Here is a 19283-nt window from a genome sequence, read left to right on the forward strand (position 1 = left end):
CATCATCTGTTTATATCTACTTGCACCTTTGAAAGACAGTTGTAGGTGTGTTTATCTCTAAATTGCTTCTCCTATTTGTTTATTTATAGAAGCAACCGTATACCTATGTTTCTGTGGTTTTGGTAAGTCCTAGGTCATGTGAGGACCAAATCACTGAATCTAAAAATGGTCAGATTTACTACTCTTTTTTTTATGTGGGACATTATTTTACAACCACAGATGGTTTGGGATTTTTTTTTCAGATGAGAAGAATTGAAAATTTGAAATACAAGGAAAAAAACAGACTCTAAACATACCATTGTCAAATCAGTGGAAGTTCTGCAGCTCATCAATAGACAGACTGTATTTCTGCTTCAGACACATTAGGTTTTAACTCATTTTTCATTTTTAAAAACTTGGACCTATTATCAGCATACAGAGAAAAGATGTTTTTCTCTTTGTTCATTAATGATCATATTTTTTCCTATATTTTTTTCAAAAGATTTCCACCTTTTCTATCTGATGCAACTGTGATGTTTATAATATTAAAAACTAGGAGGAAGTGTATTATGTACTGATTATAATGTAAATTTCAAACGTGAATAGGACAAGCTGTTACATTGAAAGTTGACTTGGATAAAAAATTAGGAGTTTGTTCTTATACATAACATACATTTATAATATACATATATATGCATACAGAAGGAGTATTTTTGAAATCTGTGAGTGATGACTTTTGAGTTTATACCCTTTGGTGTTTTCATGCAATACGTACTTTAATCAAATGAAAATTTCTTTACTTGCATAAAAATATATATGTTAAACATTTCTGAATACAGTCAAGAAACTTACAGGTGACCTTTGAAAAAGAATCACTGTATGATTTGCCTTTGTATTGTACAAAATTCCCAGCAACTATGTGTTGTGCTTCAATGCCCAGACCTCCAAGGCAGTACACCTCTTGGTTTTTATTGCTGCCATGTTTCTTCAAAGAATTCAGTATTCATATGTGGCATTTCTCTGTTCGTTTTTGAACAAAAATAGCTCAATTTGATGAGTGTCAGATGTAGAGTGGTTATTTCCATAGTAAGTTTAAAAACAAATCTGTTTCTAACAATAGATACTGTTTTCTATAGCTTAGATAATTGATGCAGCATGCACTAATGCATTTTCTGAAAATTGTAAGAGGATTTTTCACCTAAAGAGAGAAGGAGAAAGTGCAGGTTAAAATAGCAGTCTGTTCTTCTGTAATGATAGTGTTCTTTAGTCAGCATGCATGTACTTTTTGTCATGGGCTTAAAACATTTTTTCTTTATATTTAAAACTGTAAAATCAAAACCAGTATATATTATGACAGGACATCTCTGGATTTCTTTATGAATTTTGGGAAGAACTTGCACCAATCTGATGTGGGTAACAAGAATATTCCTTATAAGAGGTTTGTTGAACCTCTTTATTTAAAGTTACCTCATCCAGGACACTATAGAAAATTAAGCTTGAATATACTTCTCTTGCCAGATGTTATCAATGATATGATGGCCCTGCATGTTTGCCCTGGGAAGCCAACTTTATGTCTGTTCACTTTACAGACTGTAGTTCATTCAAGCAATGTCTAGCCTATCAGCTGATACATAACATTTCGACCCAGTGATGCTGGAAATTTCCATAGATGTATCTAGAAAGAAGTTTTTGGGACAGAGGTATAAATCAACAGACTTTTCTGTTTTTCAAATCATGTTCCGTATAAAGTCAGAGTTAGTCATCAATATTCAGGATGCAGCCATAGGTAAGAGTTCTGCATACATAGAGCACACTTGACCTTTGCCTCTAAATGTGGCAGTTACCTGCCACCTCCATTGTGAGTTTAAGTTGGCTTTTTTCCATTTTTATTTAAGGATAAGCTATCAATCCATGGTCTGAAATTGTCTTCACAGTCATTGAGTAAGGGGGATTTACCACTGCATTTCATTCTTGACAAGTTCAAAGCATAACTTGATTTAAACAATTAGCTATTAACCCAATCACAAATATTCACCTTCTCTCATCTCTCTCTCAGTAGTGCTGTGATCATTGTTATTAAACTCACCACCAATTTAAGAAGGTTTTAGGTTAGGTTTTGTTTTTGAAGAGAAATCCTTCCTTTGGAACCAGTTCCAGTCTTTTGCCCTACAAGTTTTATAGCCTTCAGAATATCCTAAAGCAATAATAAAGAATAAATAAATAAATAAATAAATAAATAATATCCTAAAGCAATCATTTTTTCTGTTTAACTTCACAGACCTATAAAGAAGCAAAGCAGTCAGAATATAGATGTAAATCTAATTTTTCAGGCCAAACCACTTTGTGTATTGTTTAGAGATTATTTATGCATATGGGGGAAATATATTTTTTAAGTTTCTTTATTATTACAGGACTCTGCAAAACAAGTCTATATAAACTCTAAATAAAGGGAAAATCAGGACTCAGTAATTATTATGTAGCATCAAATTATTGAAATGCCGGCCAATTTAACTTTACTAGAAGTGCTCCCATTTGGTAACTATAGTATTCCATTCTTGCTGAATAATATAGATTGCTTTCTTTTACAGGAGTCTCCCAAAATAAATTCAAGACCCTTAAAAATTTTGCAAACAAAATCTCACATTTGGTTGTTGCCCGGAAGCTGATTAACATATCTGTATGGTGAGACCATGCAAAGCTTCTTAGCATACCTTCTTGAAATTACAGTTAACTGTAAAAGAAGCAAAAATAAACCTTGTTCTTCCATTTTTAATCTCTGAATGACCTTTCTCTTGGTAATTCTCTCAGCTTCTTTGGCTCCTAGCTTTACATTCACCTTAGCAACAGCTTTATTCAAATCATATTCTTTGTCTACATGAATATGCTATTATGTTGCTAGTCCTGCGCAACAGTATATATTCCTAGCAAGAGGTGCATTGTGTAGTTTCAGTGTGCAAACATAGAAGGAACTTAGGTCTTTAGTGCACTGTATTATCCAGAACTTGAACCGTTGTGTAGAAGAGCAACACTACTGCTTAAATGCTTGTACAGCGACTCAGTGATAACTAGATATTGCTAGAGAGACTAGTTGTTTTCAGGTTTAAGCTGAGCTGGAGCTAGCTGAGCTGCAGTGGCAGCAGAGTGAACCTGGCAAGCAACATTTTGAGGTTTTAATTTCATTTATTAAATTTGTTAGGTTTCTGATATTGCTTTACAGGTGAAAGTATGTACAGGACATAAATGAATTGTCAGTCACATTTACAACTTGTTTGTTTGTGAAAGTTGATGGAAAACTGTCTATTCATCAATGATGAACTTCACATTATAAATATCTGAAGGACTTTTCTCTCATAATATTCTACAACATTAAGAGTCATAATATTACAGAACATTAGTTCATTATTGATATAATAGCTGCACTTAGTTTAACATAGTACTTTTACTACAGTAGAATGTTAATTGACCATATATGCAGAAATAACCTTGATTTCTGAATCCTCAACTCACTAAAAAATATCAGAAAAACTATATTAAAGTAAGTCTTGCAAACCCCACTTCTATTTGAATGTAAAACCAGAAAAGACAGATGGACAGCAACCTTGGAATTCAAAATTCTAAAAATTAAACTCAAAGTTAAAATCTCCATATGAAGTCATATAAATATGAAATTAAATACATGTGGCCAGAGGGGAACAAAGAAAGCTTATCTCCCTGTCCATCTGCCTGGACTGTTAGCACATGAATGACTGGGAGGATCATATCCTTAGAAGTGTTCTTGCAAAACAACTCACCGGGGACCTGACCATAACCATGTGGATTGTGAAATGTTTGTTGCTCTTGTATCAGTGGTGTGTTATGGTATTATGATGTAGAGTTTGGGGTTTTGTATTGCATGAGAAAGTACTAGAAAGCCAGTCTTTTTTTTTTTTTTTAATGTTTGTGAAAACCCATTTTCTCCATTTTCAGTTATTGATTGATACAAAATGATGACTCTGTGTCTTTGTCTGGATGAGGTGCTAAAAGTTCCATGTGATTGACAACATAACTGGCAAGAGAAAAAAAAAGAGATGGAGAGTGAAAAAGAAACCGAAAGATGCCAGAAATAAAGTAAAAACAGGACAGGATGAAACTGATTTTTTTAAAGCCATGCAGTAAACTGGAGAAGGAATAAATGGTTTTCATTTGCATTATTTGTATCGTATGCTTTTCTATGAACAATTTTCAATCTGAATACTGAGTATCCCCTGTTAATTATTTGATTTTGAATCTTCTTCAGGTGAACTGAGGTCTCAGCTAGGTCTCTCCTGAGAACCAGCAAGTCCTTAAATCATGGAGTACCTTATGCACTTTTAAGTGTTACTTCAGTTAACAGTTACACAGTTTACTTTTTTTAAAAGTCACTAAAATTAGATTAGAGAGCTCTTAACAAAACATAACAAAATGTAAACAAAGTATATCTCTCTGGCCTCTTCTGTTCCATATTCTGTTGGGAAAGCCTTCAAAATAAATAATGTAAAATGCAGGGGTTTTCCAAGGCCCTGGGCAAAGGTTGAGCCTGTGATTCATTAGGTGACATTATAAAGTAACAGATCGGGGTCTCCCCCCACTCAGAGGTGACCTGAACTCCTCCATGTCACACTGTTTTCTGTCTTCATGCATTGCTCCTGTGGAGCACCTCAGTCCACTGTGACCTGTGACCCTTCTGCCACATCCTGCCTTCATCATGCAGAGGGTGGAAAAGTCTGGGATAGGCCTCGTAGCATATTTGTCCAAAGAGCTGACTTTGTCAACTTCAGAAGAATTAGTGTCCAAATTGTATTATGTGCCAAGTACCCTTTACTCCTGCCAATTTTGGAAGGACATGAAGGAGCTTAGTACTTTCTAAGACTCTGGGCCTGCATGAGGAAAGTTTCAGGGCTATTGACGAAGGAATTTCTACTCCTGATAGCAGAGAAGAAAAACAGTATGTCATATAACAGCCACAAAATTATACTATGAAGAAGACTTGATTTTTTTTTTTTCTGTAGAGGAGTCTTTACAATGTTTTAATACAGCCATGATGAAGAATTCTTTTTCCAGTCCAATGCACTGTTTATCCTATTTTTATGCTCCTGCCCACAACCTGTTCTTTCCTTTTTGAAAACAGATCATGAAAATACCCTTCTGGCAACAGGCAGAAAGGCATGGCCTTTTTACTATATATTTTTATATGTCTACAGATGCAGCAGCTTGAGAAACAAGTTATAGATGCTGATCGTCAAGCAGAGAGAGCATTTCAGCAGGTATATTGTAAAATATCTCTCACAGCTATGTGTGTGATACTGTGTGCATGAAGTGAAGTTCAGAAAATTACTATTTCTTCTTCTGAAAAAGGAGAAGACAGTTTCTTTTACATCTATTGATTTGTCTTAACAGAGATTTTCTAACACCTTTCTTTGCCCGCTGTCCAGTTCAGGTCAATGAAGTCAAAGCTAACATCACAAATCAAAAATAGTTACATGTAATGAGCTTCTTCATTGATGCACCATGAATTTTTGATATGTGTGCACACATGAAAAACAGTGACCTATTCTATAAGATCTGTAAGAAAATAAAACAAGGCTATCCAATACAGGCTCTAAATAGGACTATTCTATGTTGTTTGTTCCTCTTGTAGAAATTACATCATCTAAAGAATGAGATCATGGCTAAATATTTAACCGAAGTTGCTTTCCAATTCCAAATGGCAGATATATCTCCTGTAGACATTTTATGAACATATCTCTGGTATTCCCATATCTTACTCTGAGACAGATAGAAACTGAAAATTATAAGAATAAAAATGTTCATGTACTAATTTGGAGTTAGAAAACATTCCTGACTACAAGCCAAGTACTTTTAAGCCATTTTTTAGAATGCTGCTGATAACCTGCTGAGGTTTTTTACAGTGTGCAATTGTTTATTTATTAAAACATTGTTTATCAAGCCTAACTACAGCTCCCTGTAGATAAATTGCATTCTTCCCATGTTGGCATTTCTAAAAGTGTGTGTTACAAAACTAGAAGCCTCTTAGAGATACTAATGAAATCTGTATAAGGTCTTTCGATGTTTTGCCAGTCCTGTTGATATTAGATGCATAGGGAGCCATAATGAACTGTGGAATTTCTTCTCAAATAAGCTTCAAAGCATTGCAAACTTGAATCTAAGTGTGGAGGTGACTTTAACAGTCTGTTTGTTGTTTAGATTACTACCTTTGACTTGGAGTATTATGTTTCTTAAACTTTTATATTTGACTTTCCAAATAGGTGCAGGTCATGGAAGAAAAATTAAAAGCAGCAAATGTTCAAACGAGTGAATCAGAAACCAGGCTGTATAAGAGATGTCAAGATCTGGAGATCCTGATACAAGATAAAAATGACATAATACAAAAATTGGAGAAACAGCTTGAAGAACAGGTTAGAAATAACGGTGTTACAAAAGAGGAACATCAATTCCATTCTTAATTATACAAAAGAAAAATAAAATTTAAGATCAGTAGAGGACAGAAAAGTTAAACATTATTTCTGTTGTTTGATTAAAGAGGTTCCCATGAGAAGTATATAATGTGAATAATGTTTATTCATTTGGAAATCATGCCCTGGATTCCTTTGAAAGAACATCTAACTTTTAAGAGGGGAAAGAGGTTCTTCCTCTTCACTGTCTCCCCTGAAGAGCTTTCATTTTTCCTAGAGGAAAGAGGAACAGTAGCCTCTGTGAAGGCCCTATTCCTTGTTTTTTGAAAATCATTGTTGCAATTTTGCATATTGCCCAGGAGCTTGAATTACTTCAAGCAATCTTAGGATTTGTGTCTGAAGATACTACTCAGGCAGACTATATTACTCAGTGAAAAATATGCTTATGTCAATTTTTTCCAGAAGCAAATAAGACTGCAAGAAGCAAAAATCATAGAAGAAAAAGCAGCTAAAATAAAAGAATGGGTGACAGTCAAGCTTCATGAGGTATAACTCTTGCTACAATACTTACACAGAAAATATACTGTTGTGACTGGATATCCCTTAGACTTTTTGGCTGTCAAAGGCCTTTGTGCCATAGAAAAAAAAAAATAATAAAAAGTCTTCCCAGTTTTATTGACCTATACAGTTATTTGCTTGAAAGGGGAAAAATTAAAACACTGGCACAGAAAGCAGAGGTCCATGTCACTTAAATTCTGATGTCTGATTTGGTCAGCTAGTATGTCTGGGTCCTCTTTATAGAGAAAGGGCCCAGAACTGCTCTCTGAAAGGTCAACTTCTCCACTAATTCAGAGAGCTTAGCTGGCAGACTGAGCTTGCTCAAGCAGATGCCTGAAGTGTGAATAATCCCCAAAAAGCTGACCAACTCTGCTGGGACCTGGCAGAAAAAAGGACTTGATCATTTTTTATTTCACAATGCCCACAGTACTCTTAGTCATGAATAGTTTCAGAGGCACCAGCTCTAGTCTCAAGAGACCTGTTGTGTCCTTTTTTTCTCTGCTGTGGTAAGATAACCATGTCTTAGCTCTGCCTAAGGCTGTCAGTTTTCGTGTGCAGCTGTGCTTTCTCCTCCTTGTGTGCAGAATTTAAAGTTGCCCATAAAAGTTAAAATCCTACTCTGTTGTGGTTAACTGGAAGTTATACTCACTCTAGTTGAAAAAACAATTAAATTATTATTTTCATAGTAAGAAACTAGAAGTAACATTTAGCCTGTGAGAGGAGTTTTTGAAATAATTTAATAAAAATACCATTAAATTTAGCCAAAATTACCCTGAAAAAGTTTGGACAAAATCAAGCATGACTCAGACTATTTACTTAGTTTGAAACATTGAGAATCTCAAGCTAGTTTCACATATGTGACTGTCACTCAGTGGGAGGTGGAATTGATGGTTCCCCTCTGTGTCATAGGGGATACTGAGATTCAAGTCTCTGCCTAATTTGAAGCAGGAGTTTGAATCAACATCTTTTACCTCCCAGTAGTGGGCTGCAGCAATGGGTTGTTGTTTTTTTCTTCCTGTAGAAAGACTTTTGCTCTGTATAAAGTTTGTTGGCACCTATATATTTTTTTTTTAAAAAATTTTTGCCGTAGGATGGTAGGAGGCATTAGAACCATCATTCCCTCTGCTTGCTCTTGGGTTTGCCAAGTGGCACAGAAGTTTGCAATTCTAGCCCTCTGCTTTTATTAAAAATTCCAGTGCAGATTTTTTTCTTATTTATTAAGGATTTTTAAAGGAGTCTTGGGTTTACTTGGCTATGGGAATGATTTTAACAGAAGTTGAGCAAATAATCATTGCAGGGAATTTCATTGTTCGGAATAAACAAATGCCTGGACTGGCATTAAGAGAAGTAGCAGAGAGGAGGTTACTATTTGAACTAGTTCTATCCTGACATAGGCAGAAATTCAGAGAAAATCTAAACAATGTAATGACTTTAAAAATTGTTTCACTGATGGATGAGATTACATTTATATGCTTTTAGTTAGAGGTGGAAAATCAGAACCTTCGCTTGATCAACCAAAAGCAAACCAAAGAGATGAAAACAGTACAATCTAAACTGCAAGGTAAATGTACAAATCTTTTAAAAACTTCTCTCTATATGGCATACTTCTTTCTATTCTCTGTTAATTTGTGCATCTACGTGACTGAAGATATTCTGTGAAAACACGAAGATTTCAGATACTATGAATTGACATCAGAGTGACTTACAGGAAGGTGTTAGAAAGGAATACTATATTATTTTATTGAAAAGCCACAACTGTTTTTTGTTGAGTGAACAGGTATCTCTGTAATTTGAGAGGTTCTGCAAGTAGTAAGATTATACTGAATTAATGACAGATCTTTGCTTTCGCTTCTTTATAGCTAGGTGGTCTTACCACTGTTAAGAAATACATGAATGTCAGTCTGCATCTGCTTTTTCTAGCAAATGGTCTGTTGGGAATCAGAACTCTAATCACATTCTTCTACATTTGATTACAGTGATCCAAAATCTTAATTCAGCCATAGTATTACCAGGTTCCTCCTCAAGTGGATATAGTAAATTTAAAAATCATAAAATGTAAACTGAAGAAAGAGGAATACCCCCTCCCCAGAACATTATTTCACATTGAATCACAGTTTAATCAGAGCTGAATTTTATTTGCCACCATGTTGCCTGTTCACCAACTTTCTTGAAAGTCTGTCTGAAGGTTCACAGTCCTATCCATACTTGATTGATCTGACAACTTACTACAATCTGAAAATTTTGTTAGTTTGCTACCCACCCCTCAGCTCTTGATAATGTATCTCATATATACACGTAAATACACAGATATTTAGAAACGTGTGTAGATATGTGTGTGTATGCACATATAATATGCATAATATATGAAAATATAAATATTTACAAAATATATACATATACAATAGGAAGCTTTTAAACTAAGTTGCACCTTTCCATTAATGAAGAAACTGGACTGTTTTACTTCCTTGCTATTTTTGGATCAGTAGCAATTCTGTACACTTCAGCTTTAATCATTCTCTTCTGAGAGATCTATTCAAAGGCTTTTTGAGACCCTAAGAAATTGTCAGCTGGTTTTCAACACAGAGTTACTGAACAGTTACTCAAAAATATTAAGAAGTTTATTGCCATTTGCAATGTCCATGCTGGTGACAGGCTATAAATTATGAAATTTGGTACTGTTTTAAGCAGTTTACAGGTATGTGTAAGGGCCTTTTGTTCCTGGATCTGCCACAGCGATTTTTACGAGCAGGAATGGACAGCATTGTTTCATATCAATTTCTGGCAGAATAGCAGTCCCTAAGGACAGATTTCATATTCTTGAGGCAGTTCACCAGTTTATGTTTTCACTGTCTCTTGAAGTCCTCCACATCTCCTTCTAAACTAGGAACTTACTCTTCTATATTTGCTGTAGCACCTATTACAGAGCCTCTTAATATTTTTATCTAAAGGGAAGACCATCACATATCTTAATACTATTGTTCTACAGTCTTTTCCAAATTAAATATCCTAGAACAACCTATAGGTTTAATTTCAGTCATAGGAGCATAAAATCAGGTATTTCCACTAGGTTTTCATTCTTTATTAAGTGCATGTTTTAGTACTGTGAAATTGTTAGGGTTTTTTTTCTTCCTATGTTAAAATCAAATTTTAAGAACTAGAAAGGTAGCTCTGGGTTTCTTTTGATATGGGGAGTTATCAGATAAATTTTTATTCCCATAATAAATTTTTTATTACCTTTTTTCCTGAAATTTAATTACCTTAAACCAACTTTACACTGCAAAGTAAAGAGAGCATAGCTTGTTGTATCTCATTAACACAAGATTTTTGAATTACTATTCTTCAGAGGTTACTGGCAAGAAATCTGTTACTTCGACACAAAAACCTGGAGAGTGTCAGCGACTAAGCGGTTTGACTTTTGGATGCTTTTCAAATAGAGCAAGAAGTCCTCAACCATCTCCTAAGTTTGAAGAAATAAGCAAGTCTTCATCTAAAGAGCCAGACTACACTGAAGGCAAAAACATGCCAGGTACCTCGTCACCAATCTGCCATTTTATTCTGACACAAGTGGAAAACCGAAATCGGCAGCTATGTCAGTGTATCCAAACCAGCTGTTTTCAAAGTGCCTAACAGCACTCTCTCCTTCTTCAGTGCTACCCTTCTATTACTAGGAAGAAATCCTGTTGAGCACTAGAGTCTTTGTAACACCACTGATACATTATTTGGCAGCACACAGTGACTGATGGGTGCTTTGGCTGCAAAGGGAAGACTCTGACTTGTCCGAGGTTTGCTCCATAGTAGCATAAGGAGTTTAAGGCTGCCAGTCCACCAGGCAAAGCTGTTATGTGTTTATGCCTGCATAGGGCAGAGTCTCACCTAAATCCAGTTTCTGTATGCTTTTGCTATGCTATCACTGGTGTCAAAGTGTTAGTTTTATGCCCTAACTCAACAAGATCAACTCAGTAATTTTTCAGCAGTATGATGAAGGTCAGAAGAAACTGAAGAGAGCAGCAGGGTTTCCTGTCTGAAGAAGGAGATCAGTTCACACAATTTTCCTGACAAACCCAGATGTATGGTACTGCCATTGGCATGCTGTCATGCTGTTACAGGCATGAACAAGTCCATTACAGTTTGCTACTTTCCTTAAGAAAACAAAAGCTCAGGAAGGAGACTGTTGCTCTGGTCCTCTACTTGAATCCCACAGTGCTATTTATGACCTCAGTGTTTTCTCCACAGTTAGTCGTGGTATCTAAAATGGCAAGTTGAGGTCCGTAGAAAATCAGAAATTGAAAACTCAGAAACTGAATAGTTTGTGTATTTATATTACATCAAATTCATTATAAAGATGGCTATGTATTATTATTTACATTTTTATAGATGAGGGAATTGAAGTAAGAGTAATTTTTTAAGCAAAAGGATAAAAAATAGAACCTTAGGCCTGCCTAGATTGAAACAGATCAACTTTGGGGACTTCCTTACTTTCAAGTGGACTAAATCAAAATCTTTGGCTTACCCAATCCAATTTAACTTCATACAGCTATTTAATATTAACCTTCCCAAGTGTCTGTGTAGAAAAAGCCTAGTTCTTGCATCTGTTTTAACTCAACAGCATGCAGGCCTTACTAACGCGTTGCAAGCTATAGCTCTCTCTTGCAAAACCAGGTAAAAGTGAACAGCAGAAACAAAGCTATTTTAATACAGCATCTTTCCTTAAGTATTTTCCATGAGCCTCTCTTGTATATCCTTATCCTAAGCATTCACCACTGTGAATACAATAATAACTTGCAGAAGAAATTTATGTGGATACATACTGTAGAAATGCTCAGAATACTCAATTTGTTAATGCAAATCTTTTCTGACAAGCTTTTATTAATTTCGAATTTTCCCTAGATTTAATAAAGCAGCTAAATTTGTATGCCCTTTTAAGTCTTCAGCTTTTTGTTGTTTTTCTTTGTTTGTTTGTTTTCGTCCATTTATGGTTACTTTAAAATATGGCTCCAGTCTGCTTATCTTTACATTTATCGCCATTTGTAGTTCAGCTAGAACTTTGAGTAATGTTTATTACATTTTTTTGGCAAACATAATTGCAACTTCAGTCACATTAAAAAATTTTTAAATGTTCTTAGTGTTTATTATTTACAGTATTAAAAATCTTAAATACGCTTACACATTTGAAATTATTACCTACTTACTATTCTCAGACACGATGACTAAACCCTTTATCAGTCAAGTTTGCTAAAGTAATTTTCTCATGTTCATTATATTTCTCCTCTAGAGAAGGATATCCTGGAAACTACCTTTGATAGTCCTGTACATGAGACAAATAAAGGTCAGAAGTCATTGCAACAAAGTTCCTCTGGTTCAGAGCAGAAAAAAATTGTGAGAACAAGCTGTTCATCCAAAGATATAGACAGTGACATGTCAAAGAACTCGTGCACTACCGGGAGTGACTGGAGCTCAGATGAGGATGGAGGAGACAATAAAGGACTGAAATCCAGGTGTGCATCGACTCTTTCAAGCCACACATCTGAAGAGAATGCAAGGTACAGTAGAGTGGGAAGTGAAATGTATTTGACAGCATCTGATGACAGTAGTTCTCTATTTGAAGAAGAGAGTTTTGGTGTTAAGAGGACTCAGCAAAAGAAGTTATACTCCTGGCAGCAAGGATCCCAAAGAAAAGGCCAGAACAATCCGGGTGGAAAGTGCAACTCTGACTTCACAAGTAAAAAGAAAGACCAAGATAGTTCTTCAGATGAACTGAATAAGAAATTTCAATCTCAGAGGCTAGATTATTCATCCTCATCCAGTGAAGCAAATACCCCAAGTCCAATTTTAACCCCTGCTCTGACACCCAGACACCCAATTCTAGCATCTTCTGCAGGTTCTCAATGCACAACTCCATCAAATTCTCCCTCAAATTTGCCACCTCCTAAGTTACGGACTCCTAATGTTTTTAGTCTGAATTCACCGTTAGCAAAGAAACACCTAAGTCAGCCCCAGCTGAGTTCTGACAGAATGTTTGGTAGAAATAGAAATGCCATAAGCATGATACGTCCATGGAGACCTCAGGAAACAGACATAGATCTGGTGGATGGAGAAGATACTGATATTTTCGAGAAAATGGAGATTGGCTGTGATGAAGGAGTGTTTACTTATGACTGCACTGAAGCACAAAATGCTGAAGTCCAGGAACCTTGTGAAATGACAAAAAAGGGTGCTAGCAACAAACCTCCAACCCCTCCATTACATCGATTTCCTTCCTGGGTAAGTGTGATTATGGATATCTTTCCAACTGGTGAAGCTAACTTATTTTCATGCCTCTCTTCTGAGATTTTTATTGCCTCATATTTTTCTTATTCTCTGCTTAATGACAAGACTGGGCATTACCTTCAGCGGAATTAACTCTACAAACTCAGAAGCACGTTTTATTTTAAGCACAGTATTTCTGCCATTGAATAAGTCACTATTTTGTAGATAAGACCAATTTTTTTCACATCACATCCAAGTTGCTTATGTCCTTTTGAGTGTGTGTATCAAAAGATGTAATGCTTGTGACTGCATTTATTTATTTATCTGAACGCCAACACAGCCTAAGAATGCTGGTGTCAGTGCCCTTGCTGTAACCACTCTACCACTCACAATCTAGACAATTAGGTTGACAGAAGACAACTACAGATTACACAAATTACTGATCACATTTCCACATAAAATTTTAAAGCCATCAGTCAGGATATTAAAATAGATATTAATAAGTCTTACAGAAAATCCAAAATTAACTGTGTCAAGACTCACTGATTCTGTGGTTCCAGTGTCAAGAGATTTATTAATGATTCAGAGATGAATAATGCATTAACAGGTTTTCTATGTATATATTTTAGTGCATGTTTTTCATTATAGATTTTCTTATTGTAGTCTTCTAACACAAAATGGTTGAAAAACTGTCTTTTAATGTCATTTCTCTGTTCTTAACACACAATCTTCCATTAAAAAACATTCTCGCTATAGGTTCTTTGGCACCTGATAATAGTATTTTTAAAAGTAAGTTACCTGCAGGGCAATGTTGAAACAGACTATGAATATGATGGGGATGGCATGTAAAAGAAGGATGCATTTTTCAGCTGCTGTTGATGATGTCATTTTGTGAACCATTTTAGCACACAGTTGCACTAGCACAAAGACTAGGAGGCTAAACAGAAGAAAGGTAATTGTTGTGTTTTAATTATCTACCATCAAATCCATTCTGCTTGTATAGGAAAGCAGAATTTATGCTGTAGCCAAATCTGGTTTAAGGATGTCTGAAGCTTTCACCCTGGAATCTCGTAATAAAAGTAAGTGGTTTAGTTGTTCACTGTCTCATCAAAAAAAATTCTATTCTTATGGTGATGTGTAAGCAAGGACTTCTAAAATAATTTTATGAAGATTTAGTTATCAGCTATTTAAAACCTAGAAGACTATTGGTTCTTTTTCCATAGTCCACCTTACCTCTTGATTTTGTGCTGAATTTGTACATTGTTCACTCCAGTTTACTTTGCAATTCTTTTTGAAGATTCTATAACAGGTACTAAGGTAAGAGCTTATACTTCCAATTTAAAAAAGGTTTGTGTTCATGATTGCAATTTTATTTATGCTTCTTAAAACCATTGTAAATTCTAAAAAGTTATAAATCTCCCATCTAAAACTGTTCGGGAGTTAGTTTGCTTTTTATAGCAGTTAAACAACACAAAAAAAAATTACATTTGAATTTGGTTAATTGAGGGGTAAATTAAGAAGGTAATTTATAGAATATGTTGCTTTTTTAGGTGCTGTTTCACTAACTTCATGCTCCGTATCCGGATTATATACATCTCTGATATATAAGAACATGACCACTCCTGTCTATACCACTTTGAAAGGGGTAACTGTATTACTGTTTAAAGGAAATTTTTAAATACCATTGGGCTTCACATCCAGGAACTTCCTGTTTTACATTTAATACTACCATGCCAAATATGTTGTAAGTTGATGTTTAGAGATCACAGAACCCCAGAAGTAATAGAAATGTCAAATAGCTGGGGAAAAAAATACTGCTTATGGAATGTTACTAGCCTAGGTCAGTTCTTCTTAGGTTCCTTGCTGATTTTTTCCAAAGGCTTGCTAATTATTAAACAGAACCACATGGTGTTCAGTGTCATAATTAAAAGCATGTGTATGTAGAAATTCTTTGTGTCAGTGCCAAAGCTGTTTCTAGTCACATAACCAGCAGTAAGTAATCACAGCATTGTTTGTTTCTGACAGTCTTTTGTGCTTTGGAAAGACCCATGCCTTGAGCTACCTCAGGTTTCTGTTTTGAAGTGTGGGTGTGTTTGACCATAAAGACAGCAGAGGGAATTCAGTTTCATGTTAATATTTGTGTGCCAAAACTCACAAACCAAGCAAGAAACAGCTTTGAATATTATGAAGCCAAAAGAGCTCTGCCTCAGTATGAAGGAAATGACTGATACCCTTTATGCAAAATATCAAAGAATGTTGTGTTCATTTATGCAGAAAGCAACTCAAATAAGCAACAGCCCATTTATAGATGAGTCATCGGGATCAGAGGAAGAAGACAGCTCTCGGTCCAGCTCAAGGACTTCTGAGTCTGATTCTCGAAGCAGAAGTGGTCCAGGTAGTCCTCGGGCTATGAAACGAGGTAGGCAAAACCATAAGACAAGTAACTTCTGGGAAGTTTGGAAAACTAGGCAGTTTACACGATCTTCTTAGAAACTGATTTCTTCCTTAAACAGTGTGGACATCTTAAATCTAGGCTTTTATCTCAGCTCTCAAAGCCTAGATCTAATATTCAAGCAGGAGAAAGGACTGTTGCACATGGCTTTTTTTTATTGCTGTTGTTATAGATGTCTTTTTAAGGCATTAATCTGGTAGCTGGCTGTTTTCGGGGAAAAGTGACTTGTACATTTAAAGCAAGAAACACCATTCTATCTGTACTCTGTCATGCCAAGGGCTTCCTGTGATCTTTAACTGTAGATAAGTAAAAACTATGTAGAAAAAAACTAATTGCCATCAGAAAAAAAACCCACATATATTCAAGTTTATAAAACAATTTTCACGTGATAAGAAAGCAGGTGGAAAAGTTTCCTTATCAGATTATTTGGTTCTGTCACTTCATGTAATAAGAGACTTCTTCCATTTTTACAGTGATTGTCTCAAGGTCCCGTGCAAAGATTTAGTTACAACACTTGAATCCAGTAATGTGCTCTGTTTTGTGGAAGACAAATCTCACAGTTCTAGGTAACTGTGTGTTTTCCATCTGCAGAATGGAAATAATGTGCTTCATTACATTGAAAGATACAATGCTTCCTCATGGGGTGACATTATCAGTCTTATATCCCTGCAAGTATTTCTTCACTGGATGGACCAAAGGAGACTTAAGATTCCTGTGAGGGCAAATGTTAAGACCATCCACTACAGAAATGTAAAATAACATGATTCAGTAGTCTGTATTATACATATAAAAATCCCAGTTAGCAGGAGCTCCATTCAACCAGCCTGGAGCAGGTTGACAGAGCCGCTGGTCCAGTCGGAGTTTCCCAGTGCCAGCCTCATGTGGAGTCCAGTCCTGTTTCCAGTGATGCAGTTAAAGTTTTGCTACATTAATGTGAAAAGGACCCATAGTTCCTGCTTCTCAGCAGCTCCATCTTGCTGACTGAAAACCAATGTCATGGCTGCAGACACATCTCATGTTACATGCTCACACAACAGGAAAGCCAAATTGGGTAATTTAAAATCTGGTTTCACGTACAATTTATATCCGTGCCTGTAAAGTGGAACCATTCCTTTAGTTTGTGCTTTCTTCCCATAAAACTGTCCTTTCATTGTTTCATGTGTGGAAACCTTTCTTAACCACAAAACATATACGTACTTATCTTTGTTGAGATCACATTGTTTAAAAATCTAGGCAGTCACACATTTCACCAGAAGCATAATTAATTTGCTGCACTTTTGTTGTTAAAGATCCTACATGAGAAGAGAAGTACCCACTCTGAAAGCCCAGGTGCTTACAAAGCAATAAATGAGAAAAGCTTTTTTTTTTAAATAAAATTGGCAAATTAGTTTGGAAATTATTGAAACAAAGGAAACAAGGCCTCTTCATTTCAATCTTGGAGAGTATAACCTTGCAAAGTAACAACACTAGTCCTTACAAAAGGACATATTCATATATATGAAAATATTTCTATGATGAGTGAGGGAGAGGTTTGAACTTTTATTGCTGTTTCACTAGAATTGAAATCAGTGTGCATTTTTTTCAACAGTAAAGCTAATAAACACTAAAAACCACCTGAAATCTGGAATTCAAATTTTTAGAAAACCTCAGGATAAAAATTCATACTCATTGCAAAATACAGTCACCTACAGCTTCAACAGAAATCTTGAGCATGGCTTTTTAGTATACGTAAGCAGTTGCATAAGAAATCCAGATACTAGAGCGAATGATAGAAAGGGGAGGGGGAAAGCTGCTTAGTTTAATTAAAAATCCTGTTTGTGTTTTCTAGAGAATGAGTATGATGCATGGCACTAATTCCCACCTTAAAATAGCTGTGGTAATATAACAGAAGATCATAATATATAGAAGACATTTATTTGTTATTTTAATCACAAGGGACTTAAACTGTTTAATTATGAATGAGAATCAGATATTAGCACTGTGCTAATAGTTCAGTGTGCTGATATTTTAAAAAGTCCTTGGTTCCTGATAGATTTATGTTGATACTTGTGTTTGCCTGCAGATCCTATTCAGATATTCTTTCTGCATGGGTGTTCTGACCTCAGTTGTTTCTAGTGTAATAAAAAAATATATAAAGAATTATCTTTCTTCATTTACCACAGGTGCGTCTCTGTCTTCTGTGACCTCGGAAAGCGACTATGCTATTCCTCCAGATGCATATTCAGTAGATACAGACTATTCAGAGCCAGAGCAGAAACTTCCTAAGACCTCGTCCTCATCTAGTGATAATGGAAAAAATGTGAGTACTGAAGTTCTGTGAAGAAGTCCCCCCGTGGTGCTGTATGTATATTTATATCTTTATATTCAATCTTGTTGACTCACAGACTGCCTTATGAGTACAAATAACAAAACATACCAACAATAAGTTAACTATGTAAGACTGTAATTACTGAAGGAAAACGGAGGGTAATTGTGAGCTTTCTATATAATAAAGGAAAATAGGTTGACGACTCCAGAAAAGAATTCAAAGTATTTAAGATTTCCTTTCTCGAAACCAGGTCTGGTATCAGATTGCACATGAAAAACTAAAAGCAGATTAAAATTATTATTTGAATATTCAGGGAAGTAGAAGGGCATTCCAAGAAGGAGGTGAAGTTATCAGTGGAAATCAAAGAAATCATAAGTAGCATAAGATGCAAGGACAGGTCAAAGAAACCAAACCATTATGGGGTATTGGTCAGTCCCCAGGAGTTTTTAAATTGCTTCTGTTAGTAGTTAGTGCCTTAACATACAAGTGGATTGACTGCCTGGTGATGAAAATTGTTTTAAGCTTTCTTCACAGAGCAAAAACTGTGAACTCTGTTCTACAGGTATACACATTAAAAGTTTGTCTGCGAGGAGCTCTGAATTACAGTGCTCTTTATCTAGTCTGTAGGTTAGGCCCTGAAGTTGGGAAAAAACATATATTTATTTTATATTCATTTTGTTCCTAGTTTAATATAACTAATTAGAAAGTAAAATCAGAAATCATCATAATCTTCATTCTTTTGTATAGTTTGGGGCAAATCATGTACTACAACTGTAAATAGGGATGTTAATTAGTTACCCCATGTGCACGGCATTTGTGTTAATTGATGCTTGTAAAATTTTTGTTGTTGGACTAAAAGTCTCATCATATACTATAATTATTATTTACCATTCTTTTAAGTCATTAATATATCTGTGTGTGTTTTTACGTATTTCTGAGGGATATAGGTATATATGTGTATCTGACTACTTTTTATCTAACTTCTAAACAATCAGGAACCTTTGGAAAAATCTGGATATCTGTTAAAAATGGGTGGTAAAGTAAAGACCTGGAAACGACGGTGGTTTGTCCTTAAAGGAGGCGAATTACTATATTACAAATCTCCAGTAAGTACATGTAACTTATCTGCTATTTGATATTAGATTTTTTTACTGAGAATATAGGGCTAGTGTCTGAGCTGTTAGAGAGTTATTCAGGACTCATTTCCTCAAAAGGTGTACAAGGTACTCAATGCCTAACTAGGAAATATTTATCCAGATTAATGTTTAAAGGAGCTGTATAATTATTTATTGCTATTTGTTGGTACGTT

At 35.3% G+C, this 19283-nt stretch overlaps 1 protein-coding gene across 1 annotated transcript in view; it reads left to right on the forward strand.

Moving 5' to 3' along the window:
• PLEKHH2 (pleckstrin homology, MyTH4 and FERM domain containing H2) overlaps window positions 1-19283 on the forward strand; it is a 53370-nt gene that overhangs the window by 12280 nt on the left and 21807 nt on the right. The window contains exons 3-13 of the mRNA XM_027641700.1: window positions 5199-5261; window positions 6264-6413; window positions 6873-6956; window positions 8448-8529; window positions 10312-10494; window positions 12241-13229; window positions 14218-14293; window positions 14765-14859; window positions 15489-15633; window positions 17829-17965; window positions 18970-19080. Coding sequence (XP_027497501.1) covers window positions 5199-5261; window positions 6264-6413; window positions 6873-6956; window positions 8448-8529; window positions 10312-10494; window positions 12241-13229; window positions 14218-14293; window positions 14765-14859; window positions 15489-15633; window positions 17829-17965; window positions 18970-19080 — 2115 coding nt within the window. The remainder of the gene's footprint in view (window positions 1-5198; window positions 5262-6263; window positions 6414-6872; window positions 6957-8447; window positions 8530-10311; window positions 10495-12240; window positions 13230-14217; window positions 14294-14764; window positions 14860-15488; window positions 15634-17828; window positions 17966-18969; window positions 19081-19283) is intronic.

Source organism: Corapipo altera, unplaced genomic scaffold (assembly GCF_003945725.1).
Source record: "Corapipo altera isolate COAL_440 unplaced genomic scaffold, ASM394572v1 48b, whole genome shotgun sequence".
NCBI classification, from domain to species: Eukaryota; Metazoa; Chordata; class Aves; order Passeriformes; family Pipridae; genus Corapipo; species Corapipo altera.